The 27,938-nt window shown below is 59.0% G+C and overlaps 1 protein-coding gene across 3 annotated transcripts in view; it reads left to right on the forward strand.

Annotated features, from left to right (window-relative positions):
• Positions 1-27,938, forward strand: part of CELSR1 (cadherin EGF LAG seven-pass G-type receptor 1) — a 138,940-nt gene that overhangs the window by 38,378 nt on the left and 72,624 nt on the right. For 2 of the 3 annotated variants that reach the window (XM_057740840.1, XM_057740839.1), the window contains exon 2: positions 9,154-9,792. The exons of the other annotated variant lie outside the window; for it this stretch is intronic. In XM_057740840.1, coding sequence (XP_057596823.1) covers positions 9,154-9,792 — 639 coding nt within the window. The remainder of the gene's footprint in view (positions 1-9,153; positions 9,793-27,938) is intronic. 3 annotated transcript variants of the gene reach the window in all.

The following is a 27,938-nucleotide window of genomic DNA, read 5'->3' on the forward strand; positions in this document are numbered from 1 at the left end:
CCTGGGTGCCCTTCCCCCCTCACCCAAGCTCACCTACAAGGTGGCCCAGGTCACCTCCACGCCGACCATCCAGGCGGCTGGAGGAGGAGCTTGGTGGCAGATGGCACTTTTGGAGCCGGAGCTGGAATGTTCCACACTGGTGCTTGGCCCCCCCGCGCCCCTGCGCTGGCTGTGGGCTGCTCATGAGTGGCAGTGACTGAAGAGGCCTGGCAGGGCTCGAGCAGGGCCCCTGGGCTCAGCGGCCCGCAGCCTGGGTAGGGTTGGTGCGTTTGTTAAAAATCTCATCTTTCCTGCCCCCGGCTCTCCTGGGCTGACAGCTGCTCCTGGACCTGCCTGGGGCCGGAGGACATGTGAGTGTCCCTCGGCAGGTGCCCAGACCATGTCACCATGCTGGAGGCCATCTCTCAACCAGGAACCAGGCAGGGCAGGCCGCCCGCTAGTTCTTTTGAATCCACTTTGGGCTTAAGTCTTTGCCTCAGGGAACGTTGCCCATTTTCTTAGGATGGGGCAGAAGGGCGGCCTTTCTGGCTCTGGCAGGGGAGAGCAAGGCTGGACGGGGCTCCCTGTTGGCCCCGATGGCGGAGGGAAGCCCCAGACGTGCTGTGGGAGGCGTGGAGCCCCCAGGCCGGCCTGGCAGCCGCAGGGTACAGAGCCCCAGGCCCAGCTGCTGCCCGGGTTCCTGGTTCTCCCCGACCGTCTTAAGCCGGAGGAAGAGTCCAGAAACATTTGTGGTGCTTCCTAGAGCAGGGCTGTCACCTGGATGTGATTCTGTCCCCAGCGGACATCTGACAACGTCTGGAGACGTTTGTGGTTGTGACAGCTGGAGTGTGTGTGTGGGGGGTGACTGTCTGGCATTGGGGTGCTGCGTGGCGTCCTCTAGGGCCCGGGCTGGCCCCCAGCCTGAAGTTAGGCCCCCCAGCCCCCGCGTGTCCACGCTGCCACCCCTGCATCACTGCTTTTCTCCTCTGAATCCTGACACAGCCTCTGGGTCAGGCCTAGGTGATCACCGCGAGTCTCCAGCGAGGGCTGTGGTGAGATCAGAGTTCTGGGTTCCTGTCCAGCCAACGATGCTTATGTGTTGTTCAGTCAGTACCTGAGATAAAACAAAAACCAGGAACGACAAAGGTCCCTGACGCAACTCTCGATGTGATCCCATCGGAGCCGAGGGCGGCCACTGTGTCTTCCCTGCGGGCCTGTGCTGGTTTCTTTCGCAATGTTTGGCTGACAGTGTGAGCACCGGCGGTGGTGGCTCTAGCTCCACCTAAGTGGTAACTCGGCGCTTTCAGCATAATCGTGGGTCAGACGGTGGCTCCCGGCTCCGAAGGCAAAGGCTGTTCTGCTCCCGGCTCTCGGTTCCTCTCCTCTGACTTAGTTCACCACCGGGTTTTAAGGAAATGTTCTTACGATGCTCTTTAAAACAGTTTCTTTCCTTTTGGATACTCTCAGGCAAAATAAAGCAAATTTTATTGAGTCAATCCCTAAATCTTTTTCCCTTTTTAAAAGTTGAGGTGAAATTCACATCACATGGGGACTTTGCTGGTGGCGCAGTGGTTAAGCATCCGCCTTCCAGTGCAGGGGACACAGGTTCAGTCCCTGGGCCGGGGAGACCCCTTATGCCGGAGCAAGTAAGCCCGTGCGCCACAACTCCTGAGCCCGTGTGCTGTAACTACTGAAGCCTGCACGCTGTGTACTGCAACAAAGAGCAGGCCCCGCTCACCACAACTAGAGAAAGCCCGTGGGCAGCAACGAAGACCCAACGCAGCCAAAAATAAAATACATAAATAAAGAAGGAATACGTTAAAAAAAATTCACGTCACGTAAAATGAACCATTTCAAAGTGGACGATTCAGTGGCATTTGGCGTGCAGCCACCCCTCTCCCTAGTTACAAACATGTCCATCCCCCCAGAGACACCCATACCCCCAGCAGTCCCCTCCCCCTGCCCTTGGCAACTAGCAGCGAAGGGTTTACCTCTTCTGGACGTTCCATGGACGTGAAGTTGTATGGTGTGTGGCCTTTTGTGGCCGGCGGCTTTCACCGAGCATGGTTTTGGGGTTCGTCCGCCCTGCAGCGTTTCAGCTCCTCATTTCTTTGTGTCTGAGTGATGGTCCGTTGTGTGGATACACCCACATTCTGTTTAGACAGAGTTCATCAGCTGGCGGGTGTGTGCGTTTTCACTTTCTGGATCTTAGGAAGAAAGCTGCTCTGAGCATTCGTGTGGATGTGCTTTCAGTTCTTTGGAGTTTCACCTGGGAGTGGAATTCTGGGTCATGTGTCAATCATGTTTTTAACCCTCTGAGGATCCGGTCCTTAACTCCGAAGTGAAGCTGCTTCATCTTGATAAGAATACACTTTCTCTGCATCTCAGCTCACGACTTGTGTAGCCTGGGGTCAGGGTGGCCGCTGGGAGCTGTGAGCACACCTTCCGGGGGGTCGTGGGGCCTGGTACAATTTCAGCCTTCCGGAAGGTTCCATCCAGCGTGACATATCGCGATGTTTCTCATGGAATAACCTGATGGTGTCAGATGCCGAGTTAGAATCTAACTTCGGCCTCGGGATGGGAGCTTTATTTCATACGTGAAATTAGGAGAGCGCGTTTCTGAATCACCGCGATCCTCTATCGGGCAGTTCTACAGTAAGTAATAAATTTGGGAGAGACAAGAGAAGGAAGCTTTAGCGATCGCGGCTGCTTGCTTTCTCATTTCGTCATTCTCACTTGTTTATTTACGTCTTCATGTTTTTATTTATTTATAATTGTAGTAAAGTTTACATAACATCAAAGTTGCCATTTCACCGTCTTTAGGGGCACAGGTCCGTGGCATTAAGTCCATTCACGCAGTTGTGTGACCATGACCACTGTCTGTCTCTAGGACTTGTGTATCTTGCAAGACTGAGACTCTGTCCCTACTAACCCCCGCCCCGTCCACCTCCCCAGCCCCCAGCACCCGCTGTCTGCTCTGTGTCTCTGTGACGATGACCGCTCTGGGCACCCCATCTACGGGGGATCACCCAGTATCTGTCTTTTTGCAACTGGCTTCTCTCCCTCAGGTTCATCCATGTCGGAGCCGCTGCCAGGAACCCCCTCCTGTGGGAGGTCTCCCCGGTCCTCCTGCTTCCTGCGACCCCGCATTTCCTCACGTGTCCCATGCGTGTTTGACTCACTTCCTCTTGGTGGCCTGGCCTGGAGATGTAGCTTCTTCTCTCTCCATATCTTGGGAAAGAATAACTGCTTGTCATGTCTAGAGTTCTGTCATCTTGGAGCGGGGAGGAAGGATGCTGGGTGAGACGAGGTCACGGCTCCCGTGGGGACAGGGAGGGAGGGGAGGCACTCGGGTGGGTTTGTGGTGCATGGTCTGCTTTGCCTGAGGTGCTGGTGCTTGCATGGGAGCCTCCCTTCCGGGCCCGAGGCCCCTCCTCCCTGGACGGGGCAGGACAAGCAGCGTCTTCTCCGGCCAGCGTGCCTGCCAGGTCCGACACCGGCATTTGCCCCGCTGTCCCCCGAACGCCCATCGCTCTGTTCCTGCGTTGGGAACCCCTGTCCCGAGTCGCAGGTTCTGGGTTTGGCTTTTGCTGCCCCGAAAGGAGAGAAACCAGACGCCCTCCAGGTAGCAGGTCAGAGCAATGCACCTGTTGTCTGTCCTCTGTCCGCCCCCCAGAAGCGCCACACCCTGCAGAGAGAACGCAGGAAACCACTTCAGAGTCCCCCCCGCAGGCACTCCCTGCCCCTGGTGAGGCCTGGGGGGGGGGAGGGGGCAGGCAGGGCAGGGGACAGGAGGACCGCCTTTGCCTCAAACCGGCTGGACGGCAAACAGCGCCTGATGGCTGTGGCCCCAGCCGGCCTGCCTGCCGTGTCATGGGCTGCACCCGCCGGGCCTGGTGGGGCGTTGGCAGCAGGAGACGGAGGTGTCCCCCCGCCAACCGAGACTGTGGTGTGTGTGGGGTGGGGTCACCGAGACGCGGGCGAGTGTCCTGGTCCCTCCGGCAGTGGCTGCGTCTCCCGCTGCTGGTGGCCCTGTCTCACCACCTTGTCCCCAGGGCTGCGGGTGTTTAATGGGTCAGACACTGGCTTCTTTCCATGTGGACCCTCCAAGCCAGGACCACAGTCCTCTGATCCTCTGCCCACTGGGGAGGGGCTCAGGCCCAGTCGGTCTGGACCTGCCTGAGTGACCTCAGCCGGGCTTGGCGGTCCCCTTCCTCGTGCCATGGTGTCCTCTTCTGTGCAGGACCAGCAGTGGGGTCTCTCCTGGGCTGTGACGAGAACTGGCGGCAGCCCCGCGGAAGGTGTGGGTGCAGTGGGGGGGCGCCACCTGTGTCAGCGAGGTCTGCACCGCGGACGTTTCCCCCGTGTCCACCCCTCCCATCCCCGCCCTACGCCGAGGGTCCGAGAGGCGGCAGCATCCGACGACCATCACCTGCCTCTGTGACAGCCGCGTCTCCCCCAGCCCACGTTCCCACCTGTCCCCGGTGGGGCAGCATCCCCTCACGTTCACGACCCCCAGATGCCTCAGCATAGCTGTTGTTTGGAGGTAGGGTCTGAGCAGATGGGATCAAGCTAAGCCTTGACACGCGGTCCTCCTGGATTCAGGTGGGTCCTGGTGCACCAGCTAGTGTCCCTTCGAGAGGGGACTCTGGACGCAGACTCACGCGGGAGAGCCCACGTGATGCGGATACAGACACCAGAGTCAGGCGGCTGCCAGCCAAGGACACCAAGGACGGCCAGCAGCCGCCAGACGCTGGCATGGAGCCAAGGGACGGAGGCTCCCTCCGCGCCCCCAGGTGGGACCGACCCTGCTGACGTTTGGTCTTGGACGTCTGGCCTCCAGGCTGTGAGACGATCCGTTGTTTGAGCCCCAAGCTGCGATGCAGCCCTCGCGACACAGCCTCCTGCCGCTGGCTGGCCAGGCCTTGCTGCGTTCTTGCATTTTGTGCTGGGAAGATGGTTGCCCTCTGCTGTGTGACGGTCTCCATTCCTCTGTGGACCCCGCCCTCCCTGCTGCCTCCTGGGGTCCTCCTGTCTCTTCTTTTGCAAACTCGGCTCTGTCCCCTGCCTCCCGTGGGCCGTCGGCTCCTTGGGCACCAGGATACCCAGGGTTGAGCGAGCCACAGGGATGAGGTTGTGGACAACGGCTCTCCTTTGACCAGAGCCGGACTCGTGCAGGGCCCCACCCTCCGTGAAACCTGTAAAGCCCTCCTCACCTGCGCCGTCCGGGGTTTTGCGGGAGGCACCTGCCGGTGGCCGCCCCACCGCCCCGCTCTGCCATCTGTCCTGTCTCTTTCCCGCTGTGACGCAGGGACAGTGAGCTGACTCACCTGTCCTAGAGAACGCCGTGGAAACGGCGCTGGCCCGGTTTGGAGGCGCTGGCTCCGGCACTGTTGTTTCCAGCCACGAGCGAAGTGCCTACAGCACAGGCCTGGGGAGCCGTGGGGAGCTCTGTGTTTCCCAAAGTGAAAACAAGATTCTAAGTGATAAACCGAACGGATGCTCGGGCGGGAGAATAAAACATAGAGGAGATGCAGGAAGGCATGGAGAAGAAGTGAAACTCACCTAAACATTAGCGACATCCCTGACCAGTACTTCTCTGCAGGGTCAAGGTCATCAAAACTGAGGAAGGTCTGAGAAACTGTCACAGCCGGAGGAGCAAGCAGACGGGATGACTGCACCTCGTGTGGGGTCCTGGGTGGGGTCCCGGACAGAGAAAGGACAGTAGGTGAAACCAAGGAAATACGAGCGGAGCCTGGACTTCAGTTCCTCAGGTGTCCACGCTGCTTCCTGCCTTCCCGCAAATATCCCACACTAACGTAGCCACGGAATTCTTCGCGGGGAACCCGGGCGCTGGGTACATGGGACCTCTCTGTTGTCGTCACAATTTTCCTGTTAATCTAAAACTGCTCCAAAATAAAAAGTTTATTTAAAAGCAAATTCAGCGACCCAGACAGCGTCACGTCAGCACTCAGGTTTTTGCTGTCCCCCGCCGACGGCTCTCCGGACTTGTGGGCAAACGTATTTTTTTGTTTTGTGTGAAAAGTGACTTACTTTTCCCTTTTAATGTCACGTTGTGTGGATCTGCCCTGACACCTGTAGAGCTGGGTGTCACCGGGTGGGTGTCGCTGAGCCCAGCTGCAGAGTGAGGACAGCCGTCCTCTATTGAGGTGGCTCCCTGTGGATGGGCAGTCGGGTTTGCGCACGTGGCGACTCAGAAATCCAACCCAGACGACGTAAGCACCGAGCGAATTCATTGCCTCCAGGACTTGGTTGTCCAGTTTGGTGCATGGTCGTGAAAGGAGTTAACAGTGAGATTAACAGTGAGGCGCGCATTTTACTTTCCAGCACACTCGACGTGACTGAATATTTAACGCTATTTTCTGGGCGTTACGTGGCTCCTTGTTGCTGGGCGTCCCTCCGAGCTGTGCCCGCCTCTACTGCCTCAGGGGGTGTCCGAGCACTGGAGCCCCTGCCCGTCCCCAGGGAGAGAGAGGGCAGGGTAGCCCAGAGCGCGCCAGGATGGCCTGAGCGTTGAGCTTAAAACCGGTGTGACCCTCGAATCTTGGCCCAGAACAAATCCGTGTGTGGTTTAAGATGAAAGGATGTTTCACAACAGCTGCCACCAGGAAACAGACAGTATCTTAGATCCTATATTATAATGGGCCTTTGCGGAAAAGAGAGAAAAGAAACACCCACAGAAAAATAGCTTAGATGGGAAAGTGGAGCCTCTGTTGCTGTTTGTACCAATGTCAATCTTGGGGTTAAAGAGATGCCACTGGAAGAGGGACTCTCCCCTCCCTCCTTCCCTCCCTCCCCCCCCCCCCCCGAATGTTTATGCAGCACTTCTGAGTGCCAGGGACTGTTCTAGAAGTGACGGGTGTAGCAGGAACAAGACCTACAAGTTCTCGGTCCTCATGGGTTCCCTGTGAGGGGGGGAGGGGGGGGAGAGGTATGAACAAATGAAACCAGGCTGCAGCCGCTCCTGTGCGGGAACTCAAATGGGGATGTGGCAGAGCCAAGGGGGGAGGTGCGGGGTGCGGAGGCCCCTCTGATGAGGGATGTGCAGCTGAGACCCGGTGGCCCCCGGAGCAGCCACCAGCCACAAGGAGGGCGGCATTCCAGGCAGGAGAGGAAGTGTGCAAAGGCCCTGGGGCAGGGAGGTGTCTCTAAGACAAGGGAGGGTGACGGGGCGGACCACATAGGACCGTAAGATGGGGTAAGCGGCGTGGGTTTCATCCGGGGTGCCATGGGGGACCCCAAGGGAGTGGTGTGATGACATCCATGTTTCAGGATGTCTGCTGAGACCACAGTGAATAGCTGCTCCTGGGTGTGGCCGCGTGTGGTGGGGGGAGGAGGGTGCTGCCGTCTCTGAGGCTCTCTGTCACGATGAGCTGTGCCATCTTTTGCCTTAATTTCTTTTCCTCATTACTTATTCTGGCCACTCTGGTCTATGAGCTGCGGGTGTGGTCTCAGCACCCACTTTCTGCTCCGTACGAGCTCCGCAGAAGCTGCAGACAGAACGGAGCCCTTACCTTGCCAGCCTCTGGGTTTTACACCAGCCTTTGGGTGCCCTCCCCACAAACAAGGTCATACAGATATCATTTCCTCTTTCAAATGTGGCCCTGCCAGGGAATTCCCTGGCGGTCCAGTGGTTAGGGCTCCATGCTTTCACTGCCAGGGGCTTTGTTCAGTCCCAGATCCTACAAGCTGCTCCATGCAGTCAAAAAGGAAAAAAAAAGACACAAAAACCGGCCCTTCCAGGTCATCACGAGGACCAGGCGGAGCCGTAACAGAGTGCGGGGTGCCTGACCTACTGGGCGATGGGCGTTGTTGCTGGAGGGAGGGCGGGGCCCCCCGCCACTGAGCGTGTGATCTCAGGTGTGAGACGCGGCCTCCCAGGTCTCAGTTTTCCTCACCTGTCACATGGGGTGCTGCCGGTTCTCTCAGAATCTCCGGGACTCTCAGGTTTTCTCCTGAATCTGTTGTGACTTCCGGAGCAGTTACGTTTCTCCATCGTCTGGACACGTTTTGTGACACATGGTGTCCCCCCCCCAAAACAGTCCCAGGGTCCAGAGGGACAAGGTGGCCTCTGAGTTTTGTCACCTGACTGCGTCCTCTCAGTGGTCCTAAGACTCTCCTACAGCTTCCCAGAAACAAGCCGGAAGGTTCCCTCCCTCCGGGGCTCCTGCCCTTTCTGGGGGGGCGGGGGGCACAGCCGGGCTTCAGCTCCGAGGGGGCGGGACCCGCCGGGGGTGCTCACAGGCTTGCCCAGATGCCGCAGGGAAACGGGTGGGTGTGCTTGTGGGGGGCACGGCGGGAGCCCCATGTGGGGGATCCATCAGGGCTGCAGGGACACGGGGGTGAGCGGAGCCTGAAGGATGGCGACGTTGCAGGTTTTTCTTGGGTCCCAGAGCCCTTGGTCGGGGGGAGGGGCGGGAGGCAGGGGAAGGCCCCCTGGGTGGGGTGGCTGCGCCAGAGGTGATGGTGCTGCCCTGTGGCCGTCGTGGGCAGAGCCCTCGGGCGGTCCCTGGACAGCTCCTCTGGTTCTGGTCTCGGAACCTGTGGTGTGCTCAGTTCACCTGATAACCCAAATACTGCACCCTTTCCAGTCCCCTAAGCACCTCGTTTCACGAGCTGTTCACTTGTGTTGGCTGAGGTGCAGTGTCCTCCTGAGCATCCTTCTGAAGTAGCCTGTGCCGAGCCTCTGCTGTGTGCGGGGCGCGTGGAGATGCGGAGGGCACCGCTAAGAGCAGAGAAGCTGCCAGCGTAGCACAGGCCAGGGCCGTACCTGGGTGGGACCAGGCGGGACACCCTGGGGTCTGAGCTGGGCTGGAGGATGGGCAGGGTCACCTGGTGGCGGAAACACGCGCAGAGGAGGTAAAACAGGGGCTCAGCGTCCCCGCGTGTCTGGAGCAAAGCGTGTGACGCTGGGGGGCTGGATCGTGGTGGTCGTTGAGATTCCTGATGAGGAGTCGGGGGGTCGGCTGTGGGCTCCTGAGCTTGACGGTGTGACGGGAGCCGTGCTTTCGGAAGCCGGGTGTGGAGGGAGGGGACATGGGGTCAGGGTGGTGGTCACGGGCAGGGCGGGGGCTGGGGATCAGGGCTTCTGTTCCCGGTGGGGACGGGGACCGGGCAGGCGGGCCTCCGAGTGACGCCCCTTGTGTCTCGCAGATGGCATCCACAGCGTGGCGGCGCTCTGCACCCTGCGGGTCACCGTCATCACGGACGACATGCTGACCAACAGCATCACCGTCCGCCTGGAGAACATGTCGCAGGAGCAGTTCCTGTCCCCGCTGCTGTCCCGCTTCGTGGAAGGGGTGGCCGCCGTGCTGTCCACCACCAGGGACGCCGTCTTCGTCTTCAACATCCAGAACGACACAGACGTCCGCTCCAACATCCTGAACGTGACCTTCTCGGCCCTGCTCCCCGGCGGCGTCCGGGACAAGTTCTTCCCGTCGGAGGACCTGCAGGAGCAGATCTACCTGAACCGGACGCTGCTGACGGCCGTGTCCACCCAGCGCGTGCTGCCCTTCGATGACAACATCTGCCTGCGGGAGCCGTGCGAGAACTACATGAAGTGCGTGTCGGTGCTCAGGTTCGACAGCTCGGCGCCCTTCATCAGCTCCCCAACCGTGCTGTTCCGGCCCATCCACCCCGTCAACGGCCTGCGGTGCCGCTGCCCCGCCGGCTTCACGGGCGACTACTGCGAGACCGAGATTGACCTCTGCTACTCCAGCCCCTGCGGCGCCCACGGCCGGTGTCGCAGCCACGAGGGCGGCTACACCTGCCAGTGCCAGGAGGGCTTCACAGGTAAGGGTCATCTCCCGTGGGTCCGGGCGGCAGGGAGGCCCCGGGTCACCTCTGCTTCACACAAGGCTCCCGGTTCACAGGTCGGAGAGGGTCCACTGGTTTCCTCTGTCCACTCCCCTCCTCGGGGACACGGTCAGAGGGTGGACCCTGGGCCTGGGCATTGGCTCTGCTTCCTGACCAAAGCTCCCAGGTCACCACTGATCCCGGGCCACTTAAGCCACCTCGTTGTGAGGACAGTCGGGGGAGGATTACAGTGTCAGAAGCACCTAAAAAAATCTACGTGAATTTTGATACGTGCTTCTTGTAAGTGGCTTCAAATATAAAGTAGTTCATTCCAGACTTCGAGTTTAATTGGTTGCTAGAAAGCAGTGTAACGGGGATAGAAATTGTGAGCCGCTAATCACTTGGGTCTGGAAAGACAGTGTTGGTTTTTCACGCCTCCTTGTCACCATGGAAATTACTCACCTTCTCTGTCTTGAAGATACACGTACCTCGAGGCGTCTTGATTTGTCACAAAGATGAATTACACTAAAGCCAGCCAGCGGTGGTTTTTAAAAATAAAAAGCCTGCCGAGAGCAGTACAGAAACATATGCTCTTGCTTTGGTCTTTGATCGCCTGTTACGTAGAATGACAGCGCATTTGACAAACAAGGGAACGGTGGCAGATGGTGACCGTCTGTCATTTTAGAAAGCGCTCTGGGGTTAGGTGGGATCTGACTTGTCCCAGAGGTGGCTTTGAGAGTCTTCCGCAGACTGTGTCCTGGGTCGGTGTGTTTGGTGTGAACGGTGGAGAAATGGTTTCTGTGCATGTGGGACGCAGCCCATCTGACGGAGCTCAGGACGGGGCTTAGGGTGTTAGCAGGTGTTCATCGAGCAGGAAGGGAGTAAACCTGGGGTGGGAGCACAGGGAGAGGAAGGCGGCCGTGCGGGGCTTTGCATCCGAAGAGGAGGACCCGCCTCCGGAGAGGGGGCGTTTGGCAGCCGGGGAGATGGCGTGTGCCCCGGCTTGCTGCGTCCGAGCGCCAGCCTGCTTGTAACCTGCTGGCACCGCTGCGGCGAGAAGGGCTCGATCACGGGCCGGTGTCTTTCCTCACCCATCTGTGTCTGTCTGTCCATCCATCCGTCCTGTCCAGCTCTGGCGATGTCTGCCCCGCCGTCTCTCAAGTGTGAACCCTAAATTCCTGGCTACGCTGGGGCTTGGTGGTGAGCAGGGAGGGAAGACAAAGGAGACCCCAGCCCCCAAGCCCACGCCTGAGTGACCCGGGGGTCTGGTTGTGCCGAGGAGCTGTGCCATGTGGCTGGGGGCCTGGGGGCCCACCCCTTCCTCCCCTTCCCACTCCATGGCGTGAGGTGGCATCTCGGCCTCTTCTGGAGTGCCTGAGCAGGTGTGCCAGCCGCAGCACCGTTGGCCACCCTGGCGATGGGGAGGCGTCCTCCCTGAACTGGTGTCCCTGTCCCCTTCCTCGCCATGTCGCCTGAACGGGGAGGGCTTCCACGGATGATGGAGAAGCCGTGGCCCCGGGCCCCTGGGAAAGTTGCTCTGCTCTCATTTTGGGTGTGAAAGAGCCTGGTGCACACTGGGGAGTCAGCCAGCGAGCAGTCGTTCCCTCGCTCCGTGAGCATTAGTTGAGTGCCTGCTGTATGCCCGACCCGTGCACGCAGCAGACCTGTCCCTGCCTGGTCTCAGAAGCCTAGGGTGGGGTCTGTCCCGGCTGGGGAGACCGGCTTCTCCTCGTGGCCGCAGCAGCAGACCTGGCTTTCAGAGGTCCCGGATGTGAGCGTGGGGCCACGTCTGGGCCGCAAAAGCGGAGGCCGCTAGGGACCCACGGACCCTGGATCCTCTCCAAAGAGGCATCAACCCACTGGGTGGAAAGGACTTCCAGAGTTCTCAAGTTTCGTTTTCATCACCAGAGTCCTTTCTCGAGAAATTATGCCCGGGGATGACCCGGTGTGTCATCACCACTGAAATGTCTTGATGGGCAGGGGACGAATTGGAATGCCTTTGGTACTAAATTATCATGTATTTCCCTCCGAGATCAGGCTGATTCAGACGGGTTATTTTTACCGGGTCCGCCTTCCTCTCTTTCTTCCTTTCTTCCTTTGAAGCCCTGCTCTCCCGGTGGAGGTAATTGAGCCCATTTATTCGCGGTGAAAGCCACGCTGTCGTCGCCAGGGTTTTGTTACTTGCTCGCTGGTAAGCCGAGCTTGGGCCTGGCGGCCGGGAAGCTGGAAGAGGCCCAAGGCCGCCGGGGGACCCTGGCTTCCTGTGTTGCCGGACGGGAGATGAGCTGGGCGAAGGAAGGTATCCGTTAATTTCAGGAAGAGCTCATGAATTTGATGCTGGAAGAATACCCTGACAGCTCCCCTGGTTCTTCCGTCCACTTTGGCCGCAGGGAAGCTCCAGGGCCCCAGGGAGGAGGACTCCCTGTCCTTGCAGGGGGAAGGTATCGCCCCTTCTCACGGCTCTATGTGGGGGCCCGGTGGGGCCTGCGGGGAACCCCACTCCGAAGGGAACGGGGACGGAGGACTGCAGGCCTGGAGGCTCAGCTTAGCCGCTGCCGCGTGTGACGAGCACACCTGCCGCCGGGCACCTTGGTCTCGGCCCCTCTGTCTTCCTGCCTGTGAATAGCGTGGCTTTGACTTTGGCTTCTGTTCTGGTTAAACTCCCCAGGGACGTGGCCCGTTCCTCCCGTCTCCCCATGTCCGCACCTGCAGTCCCTCTGTCCTTGCCTCCCTCGGGGCCCAGCCCAGCCCCGTCCTTGCTCTCAGAAGGTTCCGGAAGGTGTCCCAACGTCCATCCATCTCCCTGGGAACTTCCGTGGTGCCGTGGTTATGTGTTGGTTGCTCTGCTCTCATTTTGGGTGTGATTCACTTGTTTCCAGGACCCTCAGGACAGCAGTGACCTGCGTATAGTACTCACTGGGCACTTACCGTGCTGTGCTGTTCCAGGTGATTCTGTGCTCTTATCCCAGTCCCCCAGCAGCTGCCCGGCCACATCTGATACATGGAGAGACCGTGGTATAGGACCTTAAAGTTCTAGCCCAGAGGCTCTCCGCAGGGGTGATTCTGCCCTCGGGGGACACGTGGCTGGCGATACCCAAGGATGTTTTCGGATGTCGCAGCTGGAGTGAGATGCTCGTGGCTGGGGGCGGGGGCGCGTCCCGTGCCCTGGAGGATGCAGGGAGCACCCCGGCCACCCCACCCCCCACCCCGAGAACGGCCCCGCCCAGCAGTCTGTGGTGGAGGTGGAGGGGCCCTGCTCTAGACCCGGGCGAGGGGTGAGCCGGGATTCGAACCCCGTGTTCCGGCTTCAGAGCTCAGGCTTGGCCGCCCTGTGGGTTCCTCGGGGTAGGACGGCCTGGTTTGCCTGTTTGCTGGGTCCTTTCTCTTGCTTCCTTTCCTTCATAGCATCTATTACAAAGCGCCTTCTGCATGCAGGGCGTGCAGGGTTCCAAGTGACGTGTGTTGGGTGAGAAGGAACAGCGTTGCTGAGCGGTGGCCCCGGGGGGGGAGTTTCACTCGTGGTCACCCTGTCACCCGAGGGGTGGCCGGAAACGTCCCTCCCAGGAGGACGCCGGGCGAAACCCGTCCAGGGGGAGCGTCAGGATGCGATTCTGCGTCTGGGCCCTGTTGCTTCTTGTAGCATCATCTCCCTAATTAAAGTCAGATCACCCCTCGCTGACGTGGGGAGAGCACGTGTCCTCCCGGGCTCTGCTCCAGGCGCTTTCCCGGTGCCTGCCACAACCTCATGAGGTAGGGACAGTTGTCACCCAGTTCAGGGACACCAAGTTGTAGAGCTGGGGAGGGACCCGGGGATCTCCTCTCAGAGCCTCAGGGGCCGGCCTCGCCCCATCCCACTGCCCCTTGCTTGCCTTCCAGAAACACGCCCGGCTCCTCTCCCTGGGACCCTGCCCCCCAAGAGCTCTCTCCCCCCGTCTTCCCGAATGTCACCTCCGTGTCCCCGTCGCTCTGCCCTCACTGCCGTCCCTCCCTCACGGCAGTGGTCAGAGGCTGGCGTCCAGGTCTGCTTGGTGCCGTGTGCTCCCTGCCCTCTGCGTCCATCATCTTTCTCCATCAGCACAGCGCCGGGCATACAGTAGGCGTGTAATAAGTACCCGTGCAGGACGACGGGGTCAAGGGTTAACTGCCTCGTTCCTCCTCGCAGGCCCGAGGAGACATCCTTGGGGCCCGGGGTTCTGTGCTGTGCTCAGAGCAGAGCCTCCGTCGCTCCCGTGGCCGAGCTGGAGGGGACGGGGACCCTTGCTGTCTGCTCTGTCCCTCCCTGTCCTGCTGGTGGGCGTGCCCGTGGAGCTCCGCGCGGGTCACTGCTCAGCCGTGTGCCCACGCGCCCCAGCCCGCGGAGGCCTCGGAAGCCCTGCCCTTCCCCGTGCACACGTCCTCTCGGGTTGGAGAGCAGCGCGCGGTGATTTACGTTGCAGCCGTGTTGGCCTGGGTGCATTCCTGAGGAGGCGGCAGCTTTGATGTCCCCCGGGAAGGAGGCCTTTCCTGGACTTCTCGGCCATCTGTGTGTCAGGGGGACGGAGGGGAGGGGCCCGTTTATTCCCGACCTTTGTGTGGAGACCCCGGGCCTCTTGCCTGGGTTCAGAGGGTGTTTCAGCAGATGCCAGCGAGCAGTCCTGCCTCTGTGCGTGAAGCATACGGCTGTCCCTGGGCTTCAGACGTCCACACTGCTGGACGCTGTGTCATCAAGGGTGCACCCCAGCCTGATTTAGCCTGGTTTGGGGGTCAGAGGGTCAGGGGCCACTTAGGAGAGTCTCAGTGACGCTGGGTTTGAGCTTTGTGCTAACTGCCCCAGGGCAGGACATCCCAGTTGTCCTGTGGGGCCTTCTGGGAGCTTGACTGTCCCCCAGGGTGACATCAGCAGGGCTGGGGGCCCTGTCTGTCCCCTGGGGTGACCTCCCCTGGACTGGGTGCCTGACTCTCCCCTATGAAGGCCTCCCCAGGGCCAGGATATTTGTGTAAGTTCACGGCCAGAGAAACTTTTAATGTTGAAATCAAAGTACCTTTTCTGTTCACGGGGAAGAAGTTTAAATCAGTTCTGGCACTTACTTCTCTGATTCTGCTGTCAAAAATGTACTTCATTCCAGCTCTGAGTGTTGTCTTAAATTCTCTCATCAGAGTGATGGCATTGGCATCCTCCTGGGGTACACTGACCCTGCGTGCCATGTTACACCGAAAACACTTCGTGCGTCAGAGCTATGCTGTCCTCCTGTGCAGTGACGTTCACATAACACAGGAGAAATGTTTGCCACACTTACTGCAATTTACTGGATTAAAGTTCCACTTGGGGAGTTCGTCATCAAGTTGAATTCAGTCCTTAAACCAGAGAGTTAATTATCATTCAAAATGAAAATCATTACCTGGCCTATAATTAAAATCTCAAATAAAGCAGAAACAGAATCCTTTCTTAGGAAAATGGACTTTTCAGATACTCAGGATTACTCCAAGTTTCTCTCTGTTTAGCATCTCTCCCGTCTTTGATGTTTGGCTCTTTCTACAGATTCCAGGTTGGGGATATCCAGCTTTTCTCTAGTACATTGTTGTAAAGCTAGGGCATTATTGCACTTTGGGGAGACTTTATTTTCCATTAAAATCGTATACAGAGAGATTGCGGTGGGGATAAACTCAGCCAGAGACTGCCTTTTCTTTTCATGGTGTTCTTTCCCTCAAAGTCGGAGCTTTCGACACAGAATCAGCGTCCTCCTCGCCTGGCCACGCGTGTTCGCGCACAGCCTGGCAGCCGCTGGGGGCAAGGTCGGTCCTCGGGGCTTCTGTTAGCTTCCTGGGGCTCCTGTCACAAAGACCATACGCTGGGTGGCTTAAAGTAGCAGAAGGGTATTCTCTCACAGCTCTGGAGGCCCCAAGTCCAAAATCAAGGCGTCGGTGGGAACTTGCCACCGCGGAGGGTCCAGGGGAGGGTCCTTCTGGGGGTCCTGTCCTGGGTGATCCTGCTTGTAGCTGCATCTCTTCAGCCTCTGCCTCTGTCCTCATCCGGCCTCCCCATCCCCCCACCCCCGCCGCAGGGTGTCCTGTCTCTGTGTCCAGATTTCCCTCCTTTTACAAGGACGCCAGTTACTGGATTAGGGCCCACGCTTATCCAGTATAAACTCATTTTGACTTGATTACATCTACAAGAACCTATGTCCAATGAAGATTGATTTGCAAGTACCAGGAGTTAGGACTTGACTATGATTTGGGTGGGGAGTGGGGGCTCAGTCCCACCGCCTCAGGGCTTCTGGGGGTCAGGGGTGGTGGCCACGTCCTGTCAAGCATCTGCTGGGCCAGAGGACACTCTGACAGGCTCCTGTGGCTTGTTTTCTTCTTAGAGATCTAGACGCAAGCGTTCCGCACGTCCACCCAGCCAGCTTCGAGGTGGGTTGGGTGAGCGGGGCACGGGGCGTGGGTCGATGGGGAGCCCGGGTATACACTGCGATGTCTGACCACGGCCTGCGGGCATGCCTCCTGAGGTGAGAGCCTCCCTGGGACGTCAGAGCCGCTGTGCCAGGGGAGATGAGGCTCCTTGGCCAGGTCCTGCGGGGTCCCCCCCCCCACACCGTGCAGGCTGTGAGTGTCCTGTGTGTGTGCGTTTGGAGCGCAGCTGCTTCTGCAGGAAGAGCCGGAAGGCAGGCTCCAGGAGAGCAAGGACTGGGCTTGCCTGTCCCCCCCGCACCCCAGCTCGCATCTTGCAGCTGCTGTGAACGCAGTGCCACCAACAAGCAGCTGAAGCAGCACAACTTGGTTCTCTCTGAGCTTCTTCTGGAGCCGCTGGGGGAGAATCTCTCCGTTTCTGGCTTCTAGAGGCTGCCTGTGCCCCGGCTGGCGGCCCTTCCCCTCCTCACGGCGACCCCTGCCTCCGTCATCACAGCTCCACTGCTGACCCCTGGCCCCCCACCCCGGTCATGACCCCAGGCCCCCAGGAATCCAGGGTAACCTCCTCGTCTCCAGTCTCGCGATCCCTGCCTGAACCACACCTGCCGAGTCCCTTTCCTGGTGCGAGGTCACGTGGCCTCAGGCTGCAGGGAGTGGGATGTGGATGCCTTTGGGGCTTTGTGTTCTCCCACCAGCACCCCCGGGCGCTCAGTCAGTGTTTATGGAGAGATGAGTGAGCAGGGCCTTTGCCACGGGCACCGGGGTGGGGGTTGGCTCAACCCGCTGCTTCTCTGGAGGTGCTGTGTGGACGGAGGGCCCTTGGGGATTATTGGGAGTCCAGTTTGAGACCCTAACCCTCGTGGCCACCCCCGACCTCCCCAGGGAGGGTGGTCCCTGCTCACACGGCTGCCCGTCGCCCACCCCTGAGCCCTTTCCCTGATGTGGACAGACAGACGCTTCTTGTGCTCCCAGGGCCGGGGGCCTGCCGGGCTGGGGTCACAGGGCGCGACTTCTCTGCTGGAGTCTCCGGGCGTGTGTGTGTTAACCAGGGCAGCGCGGCTGCCCTGACTCCACGCGCGCACGCAGGACACGGGTCCTTCTCTCTGGACACGGGCCTGTCCCGGAAACTGCCCCTCCTCCTGGCACCACGCGGGAAGGGGAGTTTGAACATCTGGGGCTGAGCTGCCATTTCGCAGGGATGATTAAGGTTTTAGCTAGCATTCCGGCTGAGTTTGGACACGTCGCTGTTTCACAGTTGGCACGCTTTCCCTACAGACGGATAAAGTGCTGGGGACACCCCTTTCCGGCCTCGCCGCCCACAGCTGCCCGTTTACTTTCCACCGACAGGTTCTTTCCCGTGGTCAGCAGGGACCCTCAGCCTGGCCGCCGGGCCTCTCCCCACCCCGCCCCTGCCCACGGCAGCCTGGGGCCAGGCCCTGTGCCTCTGTCTCCCCCGGGGGCTGGACCTCTCCCAGCCCACCTGCACAAGAACGCCCTCTCCAGGAGCCCTTCCCAGGCCCGCCCCCACCCTCCGATGTCCCCATGTCGTTAAAACTAAATCATAGTCTTGTGTCTGAGATGCTGTCCTGGAGCTGGTTCTTGGGATGTGGCGAGACAGATGCCCTGGCTCAGGGGTTCCCGGGTGACCCCTCCTAAAGCCGAGGCCTCCGTGGATGAGGCGGTTTCCAGGCTGTGTACCACCCTCCGTCCCGTGGTCTCTGGCGAGAGGCCTGCAGAGGCCCAGAAGGACACAAGGGGAAACCAGGACAGCCCCACCACTGGGCCCCAGGGCAGCACGAACCTGCCTCCCACCAGGCTCCCGGGGGATGTTGGCTGGGGCCCAGGCTGCCCCGGGGTGGGGCCCTGTGCCAGGCTCTGCCTCGTTCTGGGCCCTGGCTGTTCCCTGAGCTGCCACCAGTACCCTTCTGAGTCCACATCCTTGGCAGGAAGGCCCCGCTTTTGCTCTCAGGGGGTTGGAAGCTCCGTGTTGCGGAGCCGAGTTGGGGTCCTGGGTGCTCAGGCCCTGGTGCTCAGCTCGGTGGACTCTCCCCTGCTCCTGGCCCCAGGCACCCGCCTGCGGGGGTCCGGCCCTCTGGGGGCCTCCCCCACTGGCTTTGGCCCCCAGGGTTTTGCGGTCACCCTGCGTGTGTTCATTTGGCACCTCCTGGGTTCTTAGCTGCTGCCTACCGGGTGCCACGAGGGCCTGGGGGGACAGAGGGCGCTTTCTCTTCCGCGGCTCCGGGTCCGCTGAGGCCGCTTTCTCGGGCCACTGTCCCCAGGAAGAGGTTTCTGCCGAGTCTGGCCGGTTCCCGTGGTGTGTGTGGGAGCTGTAGTGGTTCCCGTGGCTGCCGGAATAAAAGACCACAGACTGGGTGGCTTCACACAGCAGAAATTCCTTCTCTCACGGCTCCAGAGGCCGGAATTCTGAAATCAAGGTGTGGCCGGGGCCCCGCTCCCTCTGAGGGCTCTGAGGGCTGGGGGGCGGGTCCTTTGGTCTCTTCCAGCCCTGGTGGCCTCGGGCTCCCTGGGCTCGTGGCCCCTTCGGTCTCTGCCTCCGGCCCCACGTGGTCTGTAAACTCCAGCCGCTCCTCTTTCATAAGGCCTTGTGTGATTCCACAGTGGAAGTGAGGAGGGGGTAGGGAGAGCACCCCTTTTCTGACGGGAGGGGTCCCCAGTGCGGCTGCGGGCTGGGCTGGGCCGTGTACCTGCACAGGAGTTTGGAAAGCACAGCGCCTTTTCAGGTTCGCCGGGTTTCAACCCCTCAGGTGTGTAGGTGACTCTTGACTTAGAGCCAGGAGCCGTGGAGAGGCTGGAATCGTTTTTCTTTGCTGCTGGAATGCATTTTTTCATTTATATTTTAAAAAATGGGTGTGTCGGGGTTCTGGGAATTTGCTTCAAAGACAGTAGTGGAGTCACCCCGGAGGCCCGGCCCGGGACAGGCCTGCCGTGGTCTGGGCTTCCGGCCTCCCCTCTCCCTGGTGGGGGGGCGGGAGGGCGGGCAGGTGTCTGGCCTCTCAGAGGCCTCTCCTGGCAGCATTGCCCCGTGGGCAGGAGGCTCCAGGGCTGGGCGGGAGGTGAGACAGTCCAACAGCCTAGAAACTGGGGCGGGGGGAAGGCAGTGGGGAGCGAGGAGTGGACAGATGGGGCCTCCAGCCTCAAGAAGCCAGTTCATGGTGGGGGGGGGGTTCACGTGCCAGCCTCACGTGCCAGGTGCTTGGCTCAGAGCTTCACGGGTAACGCTCAGCTCACCTCGGCCCCGGCCTCCGGGGGCTGGAAACATAAGTCCTAGCTGCAGGGAGGGTTCCAGCCGGGGAAACTGAGGCAGCGGTCAGGAGCCTGCTCTGGACACCTCTGCCCCCAGCGGTGGCGGGCGGGGGGCTGGGAAGGAGGGAGGGTGGATGGACCCCGTCCTCGCCTCTGTGTCCTTCTGCTGCTGAAGCTTCCCACGCGAGCTGTGCAGGTTGACCGCTGCCTCCGAGAGCTGCTCTTCTAGTTCAAAGCCCTGAGCTGGTGCCGAGGCCCAGGAGGCAGCTGTCTCTTTAGTTACTGAAAACCTGAAGTCGTCACACGTCTAAGGCCCTTCCCCTCCTGGGGCCCGGCCCGCGCCCTGCTCCAGGGCTGAGGGCTTCGGCCTGGCTGCGCTCCCCTCCTGCGGGCCCCCCCGCCCCCCTCCCCCCGTCCCCGAGCAGCCCCGGCACCTTCTGAAGCTCCTCTTGGCAGGAACTGTGTTCACATCAGCATCTCCTGGTTCTGCCCTGCGCCTCCTCCCCCAGACCTGCCGTGACTGTCACACACATGTGCACACCCCCCGACACCACATATACACGCCATGCACACACATCACATATGAAAGCCACACACATACATGCATCACACACACACACATCACACACACACACACACACACTCTGGTGCCTTCTGTCTTCCCCTGCTTGCCCAGGTCTCTGTGCAGCAAGGCCGGGGTGTTCAGCTGTCCCCTTCCTCCTTCGCAGACCTGACCAGGTGGGCGCCTGTCCCCTGGCATCCGTCCCAGCCCCCCAGTAACCCTGTGCGTCTGCCAGGGCCCTTTCTGGGGCCGAGCGGTCTCCACTCCACAAACACTCCTGCACAGCCCGGCTCAGAGGCTCCCTCACTCAGGCACTATATTTGCCCTCCATTTCCTTTATCTTTAAGGAATGTCTTTTTTGGTTACAAACAAAAAAATGGTATTCCTGTGCCCTATGCTGGGCGTCGGGGTCCTGCCTGTAAGGTGGGGGCGTGTAAGAGTTCCCACACCGGGGCCTGTGCGTCCTCCCCGTCCCCAGGAACCCTGGGCTCTTAGCACAGTCGCCTTGCACATAAGCCCTTGTTTAAGCCCTGTGAAGCTGCGGCTTCTCTGGGGGACTTGACGCTCTCCAACCGAGGGGCTGTGGCTGCGGCACTGTGGGGATAGGGTCCCTAGGCGGCCCGTGTGGTCCCTCCACCCCCAGCCCCAAACCTGGGTGGGACAGGCATCCAGGGACGGGGATGTGCGTGAGGCTGTGGGGGCCGGAGGGGCCTCGGCTCCTGGGAGCTCCTGTTTCGCAGCTACGAATGCCTTTTTGGGGGCGGGGGTCCTTTCCCAGTCTTCCGTGTGGGGTTCTGCATGTGCAGCCATGACCAGGAGGCCGGGCCCTGGGCCCTCCTCGGCAGGGGGTTGTGGTGCTACGTGCATTACTGAGCGAGGCTATAGGTTTGCTTGGGTGAACTTGATCCTCAGCATGGGGGCGAGGCTGGCAGCCGTAATGGGAGGGGTGCACAGGAGGAAGACGGGGAGATTTTCCCCAGGTTTAGGAGGACTTGGAGCAAACATTTTACTCCAAGCAGCATACTAGGAGGCTGGGAATAAATACGGAAGCCAAAATTTACTTTGAATGAGAATTCCTAGGTGAGGAAAGGTAAAATCTAGTTAAGTAAGCATATCTGAGAACACTTATTGCATTAAAATAGTGTTTCTTGTAAGAGCTGTTTAAAAAAAAAAAGATATAGGAGTGACTAAATGTGGTCCACATTTTTTGCCTAAAGTAAGATGATTTTAAGAATTAAAACCCATCGTGTCAACATCTCTTTCCAGCTCTGAGTTCTGATGCCAGGTGGTCCTTGATGGGGGCACGTCCGCCATGGAAATGGGACAGTCTGCCCAGCAGGGCTTTGCCCCGAGGGCTGCCCGCCGGGATCCGCCAGCTCACCCCTAAGGAGAAGGTGCAGTTAAGGAGACGTGTACGTGGATCACTGTGCAGTTTAAACAAATTGGCTGGAGTGGCTGCCGTGGGAAGCACCTCGCTAAAGTGCCCACGGGGGCCTGGGGTTGCCCTGAATGAAGGTCCGGGAACCCAGAGACGAGACCCTTTCCAGGGGACCTGGTTCATCTGAAACCTGCACGCTCAGAGTTCTCACTGCCTTTTATTTAAAAAAAAAAAAAGTGTGTTTATCTGTAGAATTAATTCTTCATTCATTACATCAACATATTTCCCACACTGTTTGAATCAAACATGTGAATTATGTAGGTTTTATAACTCTGTACAGGCATTCATCACTGGCTTGGAAGTGGGGAAATCCTGGCATTTTATGACTTCATCCCACAGGCATTCGTCGAGTACCTGCCGTGTGCCGGACATTTGTCAGGCACCCTCTGCATGCGGGATGTTCTTAGACTTGACCCCCAAACAGACCCTGCCCCGCCCCAGAGCCTGGGAGACAGAGGCTGAGGCACAGTCACGCAGCGGGTGTCATCCTGGGGCTGGGACGGGCGCTGTCTGGAGCGGGGAGGTTCTGGGCCCATCAGTGTCTGTCATGGGCACCCTGGCCCTGGTCAGGTGGGCGGCTGACGTCTCCTGAGAGGATGCGGGGTGCCTGAGATGGGGCTGCATCCGGGCACAGGGAAGCCACCTGCAGAGGCCAGGAGAGCGGATGCAGGCACAGAGAAAGGTGGTCCCCGTGGGGGGATTGCTGACAGTGGTGAAAGTGTGTGAATGTGGACAGGGCCACCTCCATTAGCCAGTCGAGTCCCCCAGCCGCCTTTCAAGGGGGGAGACCGTGTGGCCGGCGTGTGAGCTGGCGAGTGTGGTGTGGATGGGCTGGCATGTGGCCGAGGGTGGGGCCCCAAGGTGAGGGGTCTTTATGAAGCAGTGGGATTGATTCGAAGGCAGCATGAGGCCAGGCCGGCATGCTGCGGCGCTCTCTCGGGGGTTCTGTGGAGAAGAGGCGGATGTGTAAGGTGATGAACAGCAGGTGTGGGTGCAGGGGCCCAGGGGGTGGTCGCTGTGGTTGTGCAGATTGGGAGTGGCGTAGACTGGGGTGCAGGTGGCCGTGGAGGCACGTGACATGGACCCTGGGGAGTGGCGCTGCTGGGGACAAGGGAGAAGGGGGGCTGGCTCCAGGGCTCCTGCCCCCCTCCCCGGGCAGCTGCGGGACCCTCCCTGTTCTAGGCTTGGTGAGGGAAGGCGGGCTTGAGGCCTGGGTTTGTGGGAGACAGAGGACAAGGGGAGGGGGCGTGGGTGGCTGGGTGCGGGGCCCAGAGGAGGGGGCCTGAGGCATGGCTGCGGAGGCGGGGAGCTGGCCCAGCCCCACCGCCCCGCTGGCGGGAAAGACCGGGAAGAGCGTCCCCGGAGGGCAGGGCCACCAGGCCTGCTGAGTCACAGGAAGCTGGGGGACGAGGCCCCAGCCGGTCAGGTGCTGCTTCACCTCCGGTGCTGTGTCTGCAGAGGCCACAGTGTGCTGTGATGGTGACTCTAGGACAGACACGAGGGCCCTGGGAGTGGTTGAGCAGTGTCCCCCCAAATTCGTGTCCAGAACCTCAGAATGTGACCTCTTTTGGAAATAGGGTCTTTCCAGATGTAATTAGTAAAACCGTCCTGGATTTAGGGCCCACCCTGAACCCGATGACTGGTGTCCTTGTAAGAGGAAGGAGGGGGCGACTTGAGACCCGGGGAAGACGGCCACGTGATGACAGGCAGAGGTGCATGGTGAAGCCACAGCCCAAGGGACACGGGAAGCTCCCATCAGCTGGGAGGCGGGAAGGACCCTTCCCTGGAGCCTGCAGAGGGAGCACGGCCCCACCTGCACCTGGGTCCCGGACTTTTGGCCCCCAGAATTATGAGAGAAATACATTTCTGTTCTTTTTTTTTTTTTTCTTAATAAATTTATTTATTTATTTATTGGCTGTGTTGGGTCTTCTTCGTTGCTGTACATGGGCTTTCTCTAGTTGTGGTGAGCGGGGGCTACTCTTTGTTATGGTACATGGGCTCCTTATTGCTGTGACTTTTCTTGTTGTGGAGCATGGGCTCTAGGCGCATGGGCTTCAGTAGTTGCGGCACATGGGCTCAATGGTTGTGGCTCACGGGCTCTAAAGCTCAGGCCCAATAGTTGTGGCACACGGGCTTCGTTGCTCCATGGCATGTGGAATCTTCCTGGAGCAGGGATCAAACCCGTGTCCCCTGCATTGGCAGGCAGATTCTTAACCACTGTGCCACCTAGGAAGTCCTTCTGTTCTTTTTAAGCCACCAGATTTCTTGTATTAGCAGTCCGGGGAAACCAATACAACTACCTGTTGAAAACGAAAAGGAAAATCTTTTGTGCTTAAAACAAACAACTTCACGGAGACTTAGCTTTATTTGCAGTTGGTTTAAAATTGTGTGATCGGTTAAGTAGAGAAACAGAATAGCCCCACGCATCGTCACGCCCTTTCCACGGGACAGCGGCTGCTTCAGGGCAGCTGGCTGAGCTGCAGCGGGGCTGTGGGTCGCCCGGGTCCTGCTCTGTCGTCCTCCTGTTCACGGGGGCGGCCGAAGGAACGAGGCTTCCCTGCAGCCACTGAAAACCACGCGTGAGCGGGAATACTGTCAGCAAAGTCAGATTCTGGTCCTCAGGAACTGAATGAAGGATGCTCTGTGTGTGTGTGTGTGTGTGTGTGCGTGTGCGCGCGCGGGGCCTTCCTTCTCGGGGCCTCGGTGGCAGGTAGCCCTTCGAGGGCATCGTAGGAGTCCTCAGATGCTTAGGTGGAGGTGGAGGGGTCCAGACGTCCAGTGAACGTGAGGGAGCGGCTGTGGCCCCCGTGGGGGCGTGGGCTGCGCCTTCATCTCGGTGACATTGACCACCTGGACCGAGCCGGGCTGGGCAGGGTTCTGGAACCCCGCGGGCGGGCGGAGCGCCGTGGGAAGGCCGTGCCAGGCCCCCCTTTGTTTGCCGTCATGGTATGGGGAGCACGGCCCGCCCTGTCCTCTCACGGTGGCTTTGTTATTTCAGAATGCCCTCGACCTGCCAAGCTGGGTCTCAGAAGGCAAACACTCCCAGACGTCACATGTATTTTAAAAGCAGAGATTAGAGAATCTGAAGTGTACGGAGAACAAATACACCTTCAGCGAAGCATTTAAAATTAATGACTGGAATTTAAGAAGGCCGCGGGCTGCCCACCTGGAGAAGAGGCCAGGGGCGGGGATCAGCGTGAGAGTGTGTGTGAGAGTGAGTGTGGGTGAGTGTGTGTGCACGTATGTACGTGTGGGGCCGAGGGTGTGCGTGTGAGGGCAGCGCGTGACTGCGTGTGCGTGAGCCCATGGATGTGTGTACGTGTGTGTGAGGTGTGCGCACTTGCGCGTGTTTGAGCACACAGCCTGCCTGGTGGGGTGCTGGAGTCCAGTGTTCTGTGGCGGGCGGGGCGCCCTGGAAACCTGGGAGCGGGCGGGGAGTAGGGGGCCGGAGATCAGAGGGTTTCCGTTGATGGCGGAGCTGAGCGGAGGGTCTGCAGCCGGGTGGGCCGCTGTCCTTTCCCCTCTGAGCCGCGTGTGAAGCCTCTGCTCACAGGTCCCTCGGGGGCAGCCCCCGCTCGGGGAGGACAGGTGGGTGGCCTGGCTGGGCCTTCTGGCCTCTCCCTCCCTGCCCTGCCTGGTGGGGAGGAGGAGGAGGAGGAGAAAGAACCCCCCACCCTGCCGGCCCTGGGGGGGGCTGGGCCCTGGGTCCCTGGCCTGGTGGCCCCGCAAGGTTGTGTAACTCAGGGAGAGGTCAGCCATTGCACCTCTCCTCCCTGCTTCTGAGGGACTCAGGCTGGGTCACCTTCGCTCAGCACGTTGTGCCTGCTCAGGTGTTGCAGCCTGGGAAGGAGGATGCTTGGGGAAGTGGAGGAAACTGATTTGTTTCTGCCCTTCCTGATGCTAATTACAGATCAGTTTCACCTGTTTGGAAAATAAGCTCATTTGAAGCTTCCCTTGGGTGATTGAGAGGATTTTCTTACACCCCTCAATTATTGTGCTGTCTGAAATCAGCGCGGTCGGAGGTCGGCCTCCCTGAGAAACAGACCTGAGGCTGGAGATCTGCCTTCTGGGGAGCCCAGCGGGGGGGCAGGGTGGGGGGGCGTCCAGGGCTGTGCAGAGGAGAGGCCGGGCTGTGATGCAGTGGCAGCAAAGGCCTCTGCAGACCCCGCGTCCCGGCTCTGGCCGTGAAGTGCAGAGGCGGCTGCACTGGGCCGAGGCACCCGGCCTCCCCATCGCCCCGCGGACCCGTCGCTGGCTGTGAGCCGCCCCAGCAAGGGCTGTGCCGCGTTGGCTGAGGGGGTTTCGGGAGGAGGAGCCAAACGCAGAGTCCCCGCTGTGAGCCGCCGTCACCCAGCACTCCAGACGCTCGGTCCTGGAGGGGCGTGTGGGATGCACCACAGCACCCACTGTCCGCAGCATCTTTCTCCTTTAAAGTGCTGATAAATTTTAACCTCGCTGTGCAGTGTGTTCAGAGTCCCAGTTGTCTCTGATCTGAAATATGCCTCCCCAAATTCACAGGTTGCAGCCCTAACCCCACCATGGGACTGTATCTGGAGGTGGGGCCTGCAGGCAGTAATTCAGGTAGATGATCAGGGTGGCCCCGATCCGCTAGGATTCGTGTCCTCACAAGAAGAGACAGCAGAGATCTCTGTCTCTCGCTGCACACACACACAGAGGAAGGGCCGTGTGAGGACAGAGTGAGCAGGCAGCTGGGAAGAGAACCCTCACCAGACCCCAGCCGGGCTGGTACCCTGATCTCACGGGTACTTCCAGCCTCTGGATCTGTGAGAAACGCACTTCTGTTGTTGAAGCCTCCGGCCTATGATAATTTGTTACGGCAGCCCAAGAAGACCGAGATGGTAGGTAGTGTGTTCACGTGGTTCAATATTGAAAAGAAATAGAGGGCATCCAGGGAAGCCCGTGTCGGGGGGTCCCAGGGACTTCGGGGTCCAGCACGTTGCTGCCATCTGGACGCATGCTCTTCCCTGCACCGGGGGTCCTGGTGCCAGGTGTCTCCGGAGCTCCGCGTTTCATCTCTCTTCATACCAGCCTTTTAATAACCCGAGAGCCCTACCATCTCAAAGGGAGAATTGGTGAACGTGACCATATGCAGGTTTAAGACTTTTATGTGTCCACAAATACATAAATAAGTCAAAAGGTAAATGTAAGCCAGGAGGGAGTTGCCACAGAAATGGCAGAAAAGAGTTAATTTCCAAAATTTATGAGGAGCTTGTGTAACACAGTAAAAACAAGACCAACCATCGGATTGGAAAGTGAGCACAGGAGTGAGGCTGTTCAGAGAGAGGAAGTGGGTGTTGCCAATACAATTCGGGCAGTTGTTGAACCTCATCAAAAATTATTGCAAATAAAACACCTTGGAGGTTCATTTGTCAGAAATGCCAAATGTTTTACAGATTGAACATGCTTGTGTTGGCGAGAGTGTGTGAGTTTTGTGTATCCTTTTGGGGAAGGCAGTTTGGAAATAGCGATCAAAATGTAAACGATGTGTACCTTTGATTCATCACTTCTAGAAATTTTCTCGAGAGAGATAGTCTTAAAGCACGCCAAGGATTCATATCAGAAAGTTGCCTGGGACTTCCCTGGTGGCGCAGTGGTTAAGAATCCACTTGCCAATGCAGGGGACATGGGTTCCATTCCCGGTCCAGGAAGATCTCACATGCAGCAGGGCAACTAAGCCCATGCACCACGACTACTGAGCCTGCGCTCTAAAGCCCGCGAGCCACAGCTACTGAGCCCATGTGCTGCAGCTACTGAAGCCCGCTCACCTAGAGCCCGTGCTCTGCAACAAGAGAAGCCAACATGAGAAGCCCGCGCACCGCAACAGAGTAGCCCCCGCTCACCGCAACTAGAGAAAGCCCGTGTACAACAATGAAGACCCAATGCAGCCAATAAGTAAGAAAGAGGAAAGAAAGAAAGAAAAAGAAGGAAGGAAAGAGAGAAAGAAAGAAAGAAAGAAGGAAAGAGAGAAAGAAAGAAAGAAAGAAAGAAAGAAAGAAAGAAAGAAAGAAAGAAAGAGAGAGAAGGGAAGGAAGAAAGAAAGAAAAGGAAATGAAGGAAGGAAGGAAAGGAAATGCACAACGGAAGTGCATTTCTGTAATAAAAGCAAGCTATAAACAGCCTACGTGTCCATCAGTAGTAGAATAAGAAACATTAGCGATTTAAATTCTGATGGGGTGCTCTAATGGAGGACTGTGCAGCCATTAGGAAGAAAGAGGAGGAAGTCTGAGTGCCGACAGGGAGGGTCTCCCAGGTACCGCACTAAGCAAAGGGGCATCCAGCTCTCCTGATGTCTTCCTGTGGGACCTGCAAGAAACCACGGTAGATTTCCCATGCCACACTGTTTGCACAGTGATTTTTTTTTTAGTTTGCAAATGTAATACTTTTATTTTAAAATGTGTTCATTTAAAAGTCAAAAACTGCTGACAGACATTGGTGGGAGCCAAGGAGTCTCCTGTTGTCAGGAGCGCCTGT

The sequence above is a fragment of the Hippopotamus amphibius genome, chromosome 7 (genome assembly GCF_030028045.1).
Source record: "Hippopotamus amphibius kiboko isolate mHipAmp2 chromosome 7, mHipAmp2.hap2, whole genome shotgun sequence".
NCBI lineage: Eukaryota > Metazoa > Chordata > Mammalia > Artiodactyla > Hippopotamidae > Hippopotamus > Hippopotamus amphibius.